Raw genomic sequence first — 12,537 nt, forward strand, 5'->3', positions numbered from 1 at the left:
TGCTGCCACCACCATGTGTGACAGTGGGGATGGTGTGTTCAGCTGTGTTGCTTTTACGCCAAACATAACGTTTTGCATTGTTGCCAAAAAGTTCAATTTTGGTTTCATCTGACCAGAGCACCTTCTTCCACATGTTTGGTGTGTCTCCCAGGTGGCTTGTGGCAAACTTTAAACAACACTTTTTATGGATATCTTTAAGAAATGGCTTTCTTCTTGCCACTCTTCCATAAAGGCCAGATTTGTGCAATATACGACTGATTGTTGTCCTATGGACAGAGTCTCCCACCTCAGCTGTAGATCTCTGCAGTTCATCCAGAGTGATCATGGGCCTCTTGGCTGCATCTCTGATCAGTCTTCTCCTTGTATGAGCTGAAAGTTTAGAGGGACGGCCAGGTCTTGGTAGATTTGCAGTGGTCTGATACTCCTTCCATTTCAATATTATCGCTTGCACAGTGCTCCTTGGGATGTTTAAAGCTTGGGAAATCTTTTTGTATCCAAATCCGGCTTTAAACTTCTTCACAACAGTATCTCGGACCTGCCTGGTGTGTTCCTTGTTCTTCATGATGCTCTCTGCGCTTTTAACGGACCTCTGAGACTATCACAGTGCAGGTGCATTTATACGGAGACTTGATTACACACAGGTGGATTGTATTTATCATCATTAGTCATTTAGGTCAACATTGGATCATTCAGAGATCCTCACTGAACTTCTGGAGAGAGTTTGCTGCACTGAAAGTAAAGGGGCTGAATAATTTTGCACACCCAATTTTTCAGTTTTTGATTTGTTAAAAAAGTTAGAAATATCCAATAAATGTCGTTCCACTTCATGATTGTGTCCCACTTGTTGTTGATTCTTCACAAAAAAATACAGTTTTATATCTTTATGTTTGAAGCCTGAAATGTGGCAAAAGGTCGCAAAGTTCAAGGGGGCCGAATACTTTCGCAAGGCACTGTAAATCCCATTGAACATTTATGGAGGGATCTGAAAACAGCAGTTGGGAGAAGGCACCCTTCAAATCTGGGAGAACTAGAACAGTTTGCTCAATTTGGAGTGGACCAAACTGCCAGTACAGAGGTGCTTATCGATGGCTATAGGAAGCGCTTGATTGCAGGTATTTTGATTGCAGTTACTTGAAAAAAATGCAAGGGTTCCCATATTTTGGCTACGACTGTAGCCATCGCAGATTAATAACCTTTAATAACATCTATCCAGGCGTTGTAAGATCTGGCAGGCGTCAGCAACGCCTGGCAGAGAAACACGCCCCGTTACTTCCAAGTATGGGTAGAGGCGGCCCAATTTGGCGACCAGAATATGGGCGAGTGGGTGTGTCAAACTGTGTGTGTGTGTGTGTGTGCGCGCGCGCGCGCGCGCATGTATGGAAAATCAATCAGCTAATTGGGCAGAATTGTTGCCACTTAAGACCGTTTTGCGTGACTGATTGGGCTGCACGACAAGTCAATAAGACTGCAACCAGTGCACCAGTGATGTATCAACCTGCCTGCCGATGGGAAGTGTTTCCTACTGGGCATTACGCTGCGGTCGTGTCGCCGGCGGGAGCTAACGTGGCCATTTTTTTCCCCTCCCATGATTTATTTTCAAGTAGAATAGCAGCCTACACAAGAAATAACAAATATTGATAACCATCTAGATGTCACATTGATACATACATAGCCTACAAACTACTACTCAATGGGAAGGGCATGAACGCAACAAAACCGGGACACAGTGCCCGTTGCTCTTGCTTGACAAGCACCAGCCTACTGATGGGTTTAGTGTTGCTTCACGCATACCACGCATGAAGCAACACTACACCTATCATCGGTAAAATTAACAATGTCTTCAAAACAGAAGTCCAAACTCTTGCGGTACGGTAGCTCAATGTACAGCAGTTCATACAAAACAGCTCAATCAAAACCATCTCATCAATGGAGTTAAGGTCAGGGCTCTGTGCAGGCCAGTCAAGTTCTTCCACACCGATCTCGACAAACCATTTCTGTACGGATCTCGCTTTGTGCACCGAGGCATTGTACTGCTGAAACAGGAAAGGGCCTTCTCCAAACAATTGCCACAAAGTTGGAAGCACAGAATCGCCTGGAATGTCATTGTATGCTGTAGCGTTAAGATTTCCCTTCACTGGAATTAAGGGGCCTAGCTCAAACCACGAAAAACAGCCCCATACCATTATTCCTCCCCCACCAAACTTTACAGTTGGCACTTTGTATTGGGGCATGTAGCGTTCTCCTGGAATCTGCCAAACCCAGATTCGCCTGTCAGACTTCCAGATTGTGAAGCATGATTCATCACTCCAGAGAACGCATTTCCATTGGTCCAGAGTAGCGCTCGGCCATGGAAACCCATTTCATGAAGCTCCCAACAAACAATTATTGTGCTTACATTACTTCCAGAGGCAGTTTGGAACTCAGTAGTGAGTGTTGCATCTGAGGACAGACGATTTTTACACCCTACGCTCTTCAGCTCTCGGTGGTCCCGTTCTGTGAGCTTGTGTGGCCTACCACTTTGTGGCTGAGCCAATGTTGCTCCTAGACATTACCACTTCACAATAACAACACTTACAGTTGACCGGGGCAGCAATTTGACTAATTGAGTTGTTGGAAAGGTGGCATCCTATGACGGTGCAACATTGAAAGTCACGGAGCTCTTCAGTAAGGCCATTCTGACAATGTTTTGTCTATGGAGATTGCATGGCGGTGTGCTCGATTTTATACACCTCTCAAACGGGTGTGGCTGAAATAGCCGAATTCACTCATTTTAAGAGGTGTCCACATACTTTCGTATATATATGGCGTGTAAAAACATGTTAAATGTCAATTGTAATCTCAATCTGTAATGTCTTTTCGTGTGTCAACCCACAGTAAGACTAGCTGTCGCCATTGGCGTCAGCTAATGGGGATCCTAATAAATCAAATTAGTTCTGGGTCCGCTCCAAAGACCAAGTGCTAATGCTGCATTCGTAACCAAGTGGAAAGGTGGAAATTACCAATTGGAAGTTCTAAATCAGTTGGATACATTCACTATTGTCAATCCGTCTGCGTTGGCAGTGATACGGCCTCTGGGCATTCATACGTTGTGCACTGCACCGAACTACTAGTGATTTTGTTTATACAGGACCTCCCACCCACCATCAGGTCAAAGCCCACCGTGTAACAGTATTGCTTCCGTCCCTCTCCTCACCCCAGGGACCCTCTGCACACTAGTCACCCACGGAGCAACTTTATCCATCGCTCCACAAAAGCCACGGCCCTTGCAGAGCAAGGGGAACTACAAGGTCTCAGAATGACGTCACCGATTGAAACGGTATTAGGGCACACCCCACTAGCTAGCCATTTGACATCGGTTACATCCACATAGCAACATTTGGGAAGCACACAGCAATGTGGCACTTGATGTCCTCTGAAGGTTCTGCTATGTCATCACACCATCCCTACAGAGCCTTGGGCACATTAAGCATAAAATGGCTTTAATGGGCAACAAGCAGCAACCATAAACTTAAAGTACAGCCATCACATCATAGTCGTTCAATAACCTTAAAGCTTTGTTTCTTTCATCTGCCGAAAAGCAGGGAATTTTCTTAGGAGACTTAAGCGCTCAGGGATGATTCGTTTCCCACTGGTCTTTAGATGGGCATTTAAATAGATTTTGCCCAGTTGTACGTGGTAAATGCCACGCTTGGTCATGAATGCAGGGCGTCATGCATCTCATAATCTTGTAGTTCCTTATGCTACAGAAGAGTCATTTCACACATGCTACATGACAGGAGTGCTGAGAACAGAGGGTCAGACTAACACATGCTGGCAGCAGAACATTGTACGTGCTCCCGAGGCAGCGGCTTAGACCGCTAAACCACCCCAGAACCATAATTTGACAAACCTATTGCTTGACTTAATGATCCAGGGGCAAGCATTGATGCAAACTTATAAATTGAAGAGCTAAAGACAAAATCAAATAAGCAAACTACGGATGTAATGTTTTTATTTGCATTGGCCATGGTAATGTGAAATGGAACAGCAGATGAGCAACATTCAAAACAACTTGAATTCACAATTCTTTAAAAAAGGACCAAGAACTTGGTTAGTGGTTTAAGCCAAAGGTTGGTCAATTGCCATCAGAGTGAATTGCATTCAAGTTCCACAGTCGACTTCCTGCACAGCACCCTTCAATCCAGTGAGATGCCATCTTGTGTGACTGGAAAGACTCAGTGTTCACAGCAGTGCCTCATTCAGAAAGCGTGCATTTCCTGTCTTTACTTTTGCAAGTACCACCAGTGCCCATAGAGATGTCTGTTGTAGCCTCCTGCAGCTCTTTGGGATGGACTGCCACCGAGTCTGAGGTCTCACCCGGTGTCAATTTTGAGCGGAGTGTCGTGGAGTCCGTTGCCAAGCTGATAACTTCCTTAGTAGGGACAACAATCAGGGGCCCCAAGATGGTAGTCTTGCTCCACTCTGAAATAAAATTCTGATTTAGCTAAACCTCAAGTTAATTTTAGAAAACATTTATTGGTTGTCACAATGACATTCAAACAGTTCAAGTGTTAAAAATCTTTCCTGAATTCTAGCTAGAGCACATTGCTGGACCATTAATCTTAACATGCAACCAAAAATCACATGGGAGAAAAGCATAGGCTGGAGCAAAAGCCAGTACATAGTAAACATGCAATGAATCTAGGTTTCCTCCGATTGGCTTTGCATCATCCGTAACCCACCTTCTGTTGTGTCCGTTCCCCTCTTCCAGGAACCAGAGTAAGGCTTTTTGGATCTGGGCTCAACCTTTTGGAGCTGCTCTGTGCGCTGGCCTGGGCGAATGCGGAAGCTGGATGAATTTGGTTTGGGAGTAGTAGTCTTGGTGTTGGTTCTGGTCATGGGGGCAGTAGGCTCCACAAAGCGTTTGGAGACTACACAACTTATACAGACCTGGTCGTTCCCATCTGCTGACCTCCAGCTGGAATGAGATTAAGATCTGGTTCGATTGCAGCTCAAAGTTAAATAACTTGCCCTCATTAAGGCCATGCACAGTAAATACTTGACAGTATCCATCCGTTAACCTAACAATATTTTTTTTAAGGTCTAATTCTACAGTCAATATTGTACATAATGAAATCCCCTGGCAGTGCTAATGAAGAAACCATTAATGTTTGCAGCCTACATACACAATTCAGTTTTAACAAGAGGCAGGATGCCCATTCTCCATCTCATACCTGTTCTCAATGAAGGAGCACGCTCGACTCCTTGATTTCACAGAAAACATGGCAGGGACAGCTTTCAGATGGCAGGTGATGAAGATCTGTGGTGACAGAATGGATATCAGAATGGCCAAAAAGGTGCAGAACATGACAAGACTAAACACAGGAGTGGGCACTTGCCAAATTGGAATCCTTCTGGTAGAATCTGAAGGCATCCAGCATGATATGCAGCTTGTCATCCTGGACCCTGGGCATGTACCGTGAATTAGAGCCGGTCAGCTGGGCGTCAGTGAGGCATCTAATTAGGCAAGACAGGGAGCTAGGTGTTTAGGGAAAGGAATTAGCCAACTAGATGGCTTTCTACTATTGTTTACCGAACCACAGTTGAGCCAACAGCCAAGCATTGGAAAAAATTAAAATGTATCCTACGGCAAGCTGAAGCAACAATCACCAGTCAATACCTTCTAGATGACCTTACCCATAGTACTCTATGAAGTGGTGTCTAGGGTTTGAGTCTGCGTCAGGAGTTGCCGTGGCCACACAATGCTCCACATACACGCGGAAGGGCATGTGGTTGCCCATGGTGACAGCTGCCTCCAGGTGTATGGTGTCACCCAGAAAGTAGACATTTGATCCCCTTTCAGAGCGCCAGTCATCTGTAGAGAAGGTGGGGATGAGCATGTGCAACCAGACAGCCATTTGGGGATGCTTATACTAGTGTGTAATACCTAATGTTATTGGTTTGAATTTCATAATACACCAGTCACATTGAAAGGAGATTGATGCAAACATTATCAAATGGTTTATGCTGATGATATGGACACTGGTCTACACTGGCAACTTGCACACTGAGTGCATGTTTGTGTGAAAAGGTTAAGGTCCATGAATAACTGAAAATGTACAAGTTAATGAAGTGAACACAACAAATATCCTACCCGTGATGAGGCGGAGGCTGAATTGCAGATGGTCCTCAGCAGTCACTGTTGAGGCAAAGGGGATCCAGGTGGGAGCCAGGGCAGCACTGTCAACAGCATACCTCCTAAAACACATTCACATTATTTAAGTGTTTAAAAACCCATCATCAAAATACTAGGCATCGATGTTTACTACAGGTAACTCACCTTCCGTAATGGCATTCGATGGGAATCACAGCCAATTCAAATCTGACGACACCAGAAGAGGGTGCAGGTGAATAGCTGAGAATATTGGAATAAACCAGCTCCGTCTCCATAAACTGTGGAAGAGGTGGAGAGGTTAGGGGTGTTATATGTGCAGCTTGAAGATTCATAATGGAAGTACTGCAAATTTGTTTCCTCAAGTTACAACTTGAGTGCTGTGTATATGCAGATAAACAACTCCTGAACCACAAACCTTAGGCTAACAATATAAACTCTGCAAAAAAGAAAGCATACTGTCACCTGCATTTATTTAAAGCAAACTTAGTGTAAATCTTTGTATGAACATAAAATGCAACTACTAAGACAAACTGAACAAGTTCCAGACATCACTAACAGAAATTGAATAATGTGTCACTGAACAGAGGGGGTGGGGTCAAAAATCAAGTCAGTATCTGGTGTGGCCACCAGCTTCATTAAGTACTGCACTAGATTTGCCAATTATTGCTGTGAGATGTTACCCCACTCTTCCACCAAGGCACCTGCAAGTTCCCAGACATTTCTGTGTGTGTAGGGGGGGCCTAGCCCCTCCGATCCAACAGGTCCCAGACCTGCTCAATGGGGATCTGGGCTTGTTGCTGGCCATGGCAGACCACTGACATTCCTGTATGGCTGGTGGCATGGTCATGCTGGAGGGTCATGTCAGGATGAGCCTGCAGGAAGGGTACCACATGAGGGAGGAAGATGTCTTCCCTGTAACGCAGCGTTGAGTGCCTGCAATGACAAGTTAAGTCTGATGCTGGGACACCGCCCCAGACCATAAGACCCGCCACCTCCAAATCAATCATGCGCCAGAGTACAGGCCTCAGTGTAACGCTCATTCCAGCAACTAAGCGCGATTCCAACCAACACCCCTGGTGAGACAAACCCACGACTCGTCAGTGAATAGCACTTTGCCAGTCCTACGGTGGGTTTGTGCCCATAGGCGACGCTGTTGCCGGTGAGGACCTGCCTCATAAGCCCACAGTCCAGCCTCTCAGACTATTGTGGACAGTGAGCACTGATGGAGGGATAGTGTACCTGGTGTACTCGTGCAGTTGTTGCCATCCTGTACCTGTCCCGCAGGTGTGATGTTCGGATGTACCGATCCTGTTCAGGTGTTACACATGGTCTGTCACTGCAAGGACAATCAGCTGTCCATCCTGTATCCCCCGTCTTAGGCATCTCACAGCATGGACACTGCAATTTATTTCCCTGGCCCCGTCCGCAGTCACGTTCACACAGATGAGTAGGGACTCCAGGAATCTTTCCTCTGGAGTTTGAGTCAGTCAAAAGGCATCTTTAGTGACCTAAGTTCTCAATTATCCACCATCTGTAAGCTGTTAGTGTCTTAATGACCATTCCACAGGTGCATGTTCATGAATTGTTTATGGCTCATTGAACAAGCATGGGAAGCAGCGTTTAAACTCTATACAAATGAAGATCTGTGACGTTATTCTGATTAAGAATTCTTTGAGACAGGGTCCTGAAAAAGGGACGTTTCTTTTTTGCTGGGTTTATCATGGCCTTAGGCGGTGTGCCCCTTTCTAGCCATGGATTCACGAAACCATTTGCAGCTGCGGAGTCCATGGCTACCTTCCTGTCCATGGAAGCGTTTCAGGACATTCTTTAGATAGCCCTTTAGCTCAGCCCCCCTGCAAGAGTCCCATAGCCTTGTGTAAATTGTTTAATACGTGAACCTAATTAGCATACTTAGAACTGTGGCACGATTAACTTAAAATTAAGCTGCAATTTTCGAAAAACTTACTGCGAGTTTGGTTCCACATGCGGTCAACTGGGCAAAGATGATAAACTCTGCCTCCCCCGTTGGAACCGCACTGCAAGAATCTTCAACGCCCTTGCTACCCATTTGATTGGAACCTAGGTGCAAATCGCTGCCGTCCACCAGAATGCCTATGTCAAATAGGTCAGCTTTCACCACGACTTCAAGAGAATCTTCGTGGCACTTCACGAGGACTGTTCTCGGCCTAGGAGGACTGGTTGGCTCTTCACTCGGTTTAAAGGATTGGGCCTGACTGACATCTTTATAACTATAACCACGAGGATTAAAAGGCTGATAACAATCAGAGAGGAAAGAAATTGACAGCAGGGTCGCGACCCACCACGGAGATTTTTGCATAAACTCCATTTGTGAGCTTGCAATCTGAATGTAGTTTGGCGGCTTCGCAGACTCACTAAATTGCTTAAACCGAATTACAAACATTTATATGACAAAAATCTCCAAGCATAGACCAATCATTGAGAACAGGTGGGGTTACCGCACCTGTGTCAAATCAGCGCTAATTAAAGATGAAAAAGTCCTGTGTAACCTAATGAATTTATTTTGACAGTACCGTGCACCTTCCACTGGGTGTCAGTGGTACATTTCCATTGAATGATAATGACTGATATTTGTCTGTGTAGGCTGTTATGGCCAGGCAGCATGTCTGTTATGGCCAGGCAGCATGTCGTAATACAAATATACAAAATATAGACTGCTTTGTACTCGCCATCTTCTCAACTCGCCATCTTCTCAACTTAAATTGCTGACCAACCTCACCCCTTCACCGACGGTGCAGTCTAATGTACCAACCTTGTCCTCGTGCCCATCACATAAACCTAGCATGGATGTCGTTCGAAAACATCCAACAATGCTCACAAATAGACATGTTATTCCTCGTCAACATAGTCTTTATAAATTCACACCTGTTTGAATTTATTGAGGTAAGACATTTATTACCCAAAGGATAACTTATTATTGCACCTGGCCTAGCTACTAATAATGGGAAGAACATAGGCCAATATAGCCGAACATTAGGCCATTTGTGAGCTCAAACCGAATGCAAAAATCTGACTTTCGAACAATGTGTCAGTCAGCATTTTCGACTGCATGCGGGCTCTCGAGAGTGAAAAAAGGACCAATGAGTGGGAGTCACTTGGCTGTGTTCAGTTAAAACCATACCACCCCCGAAAATAATAGAGTATAGGAAGGCCTAGTAGTAAACTACATGTCATCATGTCTGCTTAATCTATACGCCTACACAAATGTATAGTCGTTTCTGAACTTTCTCTCTGGTCTTCACTTCGGCCTCAAAATAACCGGCCACATATTCCACACAGTTACAGTAGGCTATGATTCCAAGTGAAATTAATATAATTGACCAGTGTAGGCCTACAAGAAAGAGCATATTGGGTGGTTTGGGCACCACCCAAGTCAGTGATATGGGGTTACCACTGTGTATTTTCCTGGAAATAAATCTTACTGTTTCCCATCATTTAACTCAGTTTAATGTATTGACTATATATGGCAACACACACACACTATTCTTGTGGGGGCCAAACAATTTATTCCCATTCAAAATCCTATTTTCCTTAACCCCTAACCCTTAACCTAACTCTAACCTTAACCCCAACCTTAACCCCTAGCCCTAATCCTAATTGTAACCCTAAACCTAACCCCTAAGACTAAAATAATGGGGACCGGTGATATGTCCCCACTTGTCCAAATTTTCCTTGTTTTGCTAACTTTGTGAGGACTTCTGGTCCCCACAAGGATAGTAAAAACCGCAAAACACACACACATACAAACAGACAGAGAGAGAGAGAGTTTGAGTAAAATACCATGAAAACAAAGAGAGAAATAAAATAGCTGGCATTAGGCTATTTTAATTCATTGCTTAAATGCATTTTATTTTGGAGATGTTCAAACAAAAACTGTGTAAACATTGAAATAAGTTATATTGATATGTATAAAATAAATATTTTTAAATCATAAATTAGGCAAATAAATAATACAACCCATTAGGTTGATAATAAATATCACATTTAATATTATTTAGCTTTTCAAGTAAAAAAAAATAAACAAATAAATACTTATATATTAAGTCATAAATATTTGACTCCTGTAAATTCTAAATCCTCAATAGCTTAATCAGACTGTTATTTGATGATAATATTAAAGAACACTTGTCCACAGGACAAGGCAACTTTGTTATGGTCATGGAATTGATTATTTTTCCCTTGGGAGAATGGTGATGACGACGATGATGGCGATGAGGAATAGTCTCCAACAGCATAGGCGCTTGCCAGGTCCATGATGACATGCCAACTTACATATTGTGTTCTCCAGCATGAATATATCCAATGATTCTGTTGATGGTTACGGTGCGAACCTGGAGCCCCTTCAACACTTTACACAAATGTACCCTTTCATCAAAGGAATTTTGGTTAGCAGTACCTTGAGTAGGCCTACAACCTTGTGTATCCTGAAAAGAAACATAGTGCACACTGTGTCAAGTTAACTTTATCTCTATTTGGTTACACACAGTTGACATACAAATGACCATATTTGGTTAGGAGATATTTTAGGGACCATTAATTCCACCACCCACATCCCAATGTAATCCCTGCTAATTTTAGTCCGTGAAAGGCCTCTTTATGTTAGTCACGGTTGCTTTTGAGAATCTCTTACCTGCTGAGAGGACCAGACTCCCAACAAAGACAAGGGGAAGCACGTCTGTTTAAAAAACGAAAGCAAATGAAAGGGTGAGAGAAGAGGCCATATATGTCAGTAGACTTGTGTATCCTAAACCTGCAGCTACAATGACTTTCGTATACAAAACTGGTTGTGTTAGAAATATCTCAAAAGGCTATTTTTTTAGTTCATGTCCTCTCCATGCCAGTATTTTGGCATAGTTATTCCCAGATTTTACCTCCTTAATCTCTCCGAGGCTCTGCAGCACATTGGGTCCAAGCAGTTTAGGGTCAATAGCTTGTAGCATGTCACTATAACAACGCAGATCCTCCTCAATGTTCCTCAGACACTTGTCCTATGTGATACACAGGAAAAATGACATGTCAAAAAGTTACCAATATAGGCAGACACTGTGTTAGATTTGCCCCCTTTAGACTGTAAATAAACATGCCATTTCTTATGGGAAAAACTGTTGCTCTGGGCAACAACAGTAATATGTAATTTATAGACAATAGCAAATAGCCTACCTGATCAAACTTTACATTTGTCACTCTGGAACATGTTGAGTGCTGTTGAGTGCTTTTGGTCTGTCAAACAAAGTATAGATTATTCAGCAAAGGATTTCAACATTGATTTTATATAGCCTTTTATAGGGAAATTCACATTATTGTCTGAAAAAATTGAATACAGATCACAGAATGGGGTTATTTTTCTTACCTTTGGCGCACACACTTGCACCGTCTGTGTTCTCGTGTTCAACTCCATACCCTGGTCCGTGCAGTTTATTCCTTTGAACAGGTGTTCCTAGTATTGATACGAATTTAATGAATAGGCTGCAGATATGAATTAAATAAATAGTCTACCATCAAGAACAGTATTTGAAAATGTGCCTGTGTCTCACCTGTGCAAGTGCGTCCGTGATGTTCCAAAGTAGTGTTTGCGCAGTAGTAAGACAGTTGTCAGTTATCGGGCGGTTGCGCGACACCACTGGGCTGGACATGTTCACGTGCCAGAGAGAACAAGTGAGCGCGACCAAGAGCAGCCAAGTGGCAAAATCTGACAGGTTCAAGAACAACGTAGAACAAATACTTAAAACTTAAACTTTCTATACAAATACATTTGTCAATAATATGCCAATCATTTTTAGATGATTTTGCAATATTCTCATGCAGGAAAAAATAGTCTCAGATAACCTGACCTATTCTAACTTTAAGCAAATAATAAATAGGCTACCTACTTATTAACAATACTTTTGTTAGAAGAGAAAGAGATATAGGCTATAGATTACTCACAAAGCTTGGCGTTTGGCATCATGGTAGTAACAATGTATATCCTTGGTTTATCCTAATTCTTTTGTGTGTCTTGCTTCATCTCTCAGTGTTTTTATACTTTCCTGAGCAGGGAATTCCCTACCACAATAACAATGTTTGAAAATATAAATTGAAAGTAAATCAGGTAACAATGTCACAGTGTGTCATTTTCCTAGATGCCAGTGATATCATTATAATGAAACGTTTTCCCAGAGTGGAACTGGAATTAACATTAACTGCAGTTGAGTTGATTGTATTAGATGTTTTGTTTGTGGCCACTATAACCACAGCAGTTTCTCACAGTTTGGTAGAAAATATGTGGTCGCCTCCTCTGCTCTCTAATGGTTGGCTAGGCCTAGGTCTAGGTAATGATTCAGTATTGCCTTTCACTATGGCCAAAA

The 12,537-nt window shown here is 43.1% G+C and overlaps 2 protein-coding genes across 2 annotated transcripts; both read right to left on the minus strand.

The window, feature by feature from the left end:
* Nucleotides 1-3,974: 3,974 nt before the first annotated feature.
* LOC110508873 (zona pellucida sperm-binding protein 3) lies at nucleotides 3,975-8,569 on the minus strand. Its single transcript, XM_021589743.3, has 8 exons — nucleotides 8,121-8,569; nucleotides 6,320-6,432; nucleotides 6,134-6,237; nucleotides 5,677-5,854; nucleotides 5,379-5,496; nucleotides 5,214-5,299; nucleotides 4,722-4,957; nucleotides 3,975-4,461 (listed from the first exon to the last, which is right to left on the minus strand). Exons 1-8 carry the CDS (start codon nucleotides 8,499-8,501, stop codon nucleotides 4,235-4,237), a joined length of 1,443 nt encoding a protein of 480 aa, XP_021445418.3. The 5' UTR covers nucleotides 8,502-8,569; the 3' UTR covers nucleotides 3,975-4,234.
* Nucleotides 8,570-10,021: 1,452 nt separating this feature from the next.
* LOC110508876 (interleukin-12 subunit alpha) lies at nucleotides 10,022-12,185 on the minus strand. The gene is made up of 7 exons (XM_021589748.3): nucleotides 12,119-12,185; nucleotides 11,728-11,882; nucleotides 11,544-11,630; nucleotides 11,354-11,413; nucleotides 11,065-11,181; nucleotides 10,824-10,868; nucleotides 10,022-10,617 (listed from the first exon to the last, which is right to left on the minus strand). Exons 1-7 carry the CDS (start codon nucleotides 12,138-12,140, stop codon nucleotides 10,462-10,464), a joined length of 642 nt encoding a protein of 213 aa, XP_021445423.1. The 5' UTR covers nucleotides 12,141-12,185; the 3' UTR covers nucleotides 10,022-10,461.
* Nucleotides 12,186-12,537: the final 352 nt, after the last annotated feature.

This window comes from Oncorhynchus mykiss, chromosome 28 (assembly GCF_057628025.1).
Source record: "Oncorhynchus mykiss isolate SJ-2025 chromosome 28, ASM5762802v1, whole genome shotgun sequence".
In the NCBI taxonomy this organism is placed as follows: domain Eukaryota; kingdom Metazoa; phylum Chordata; class Actinopteri; order Salmoniformes; family Salmonidae; genus Oncorhynchus; species Oncorhynchus mykiss.

Bases quoted from the DNA above. Each gene is read 5' to 3' on its own strand.
- LOC110508873 (XM_021589743.3), bottom strand. From the start codon at position 8,501: ATGGAGTTTATGCAAAAATCTCCGTGGTGGGTCGCGACCCTGCTGTCA. The intron at 5,497-5,676 runs GTAAGGTCATCT...TTGCCTAATTAG, and splicing joins CACTTCATAGAGTACTATGG to ATGCCTCACTGACGCCCAGC. The intron at 4,462-4,721 runs GTGGGTTACGGA...ATTTTATTTCAG, and splicing joins GGGAACGGACACAACAGAAG to AGTGGAGCAAGACTACCATC.
- LOC110508876 (XM_021589748.3), bottom strand. From the start codon at position 12,140: ATGATGCCAAACGCCAAGCTTT. The intron at 11,883-12,118 runs GTGAGTAATCTA...TGAACCTGTCAG, and splicing joins GATGCCAAACGCCAAGCTTT to ATTTTGCCACTTGGCTGCTC. The intron at 11,182-11,353 runs GTAGGCTATTTG...TGTATCACATAG, and splicing joins CAAATGTAAAGTTTGATCAG to GACAAGTGTCTGAGGAACAT.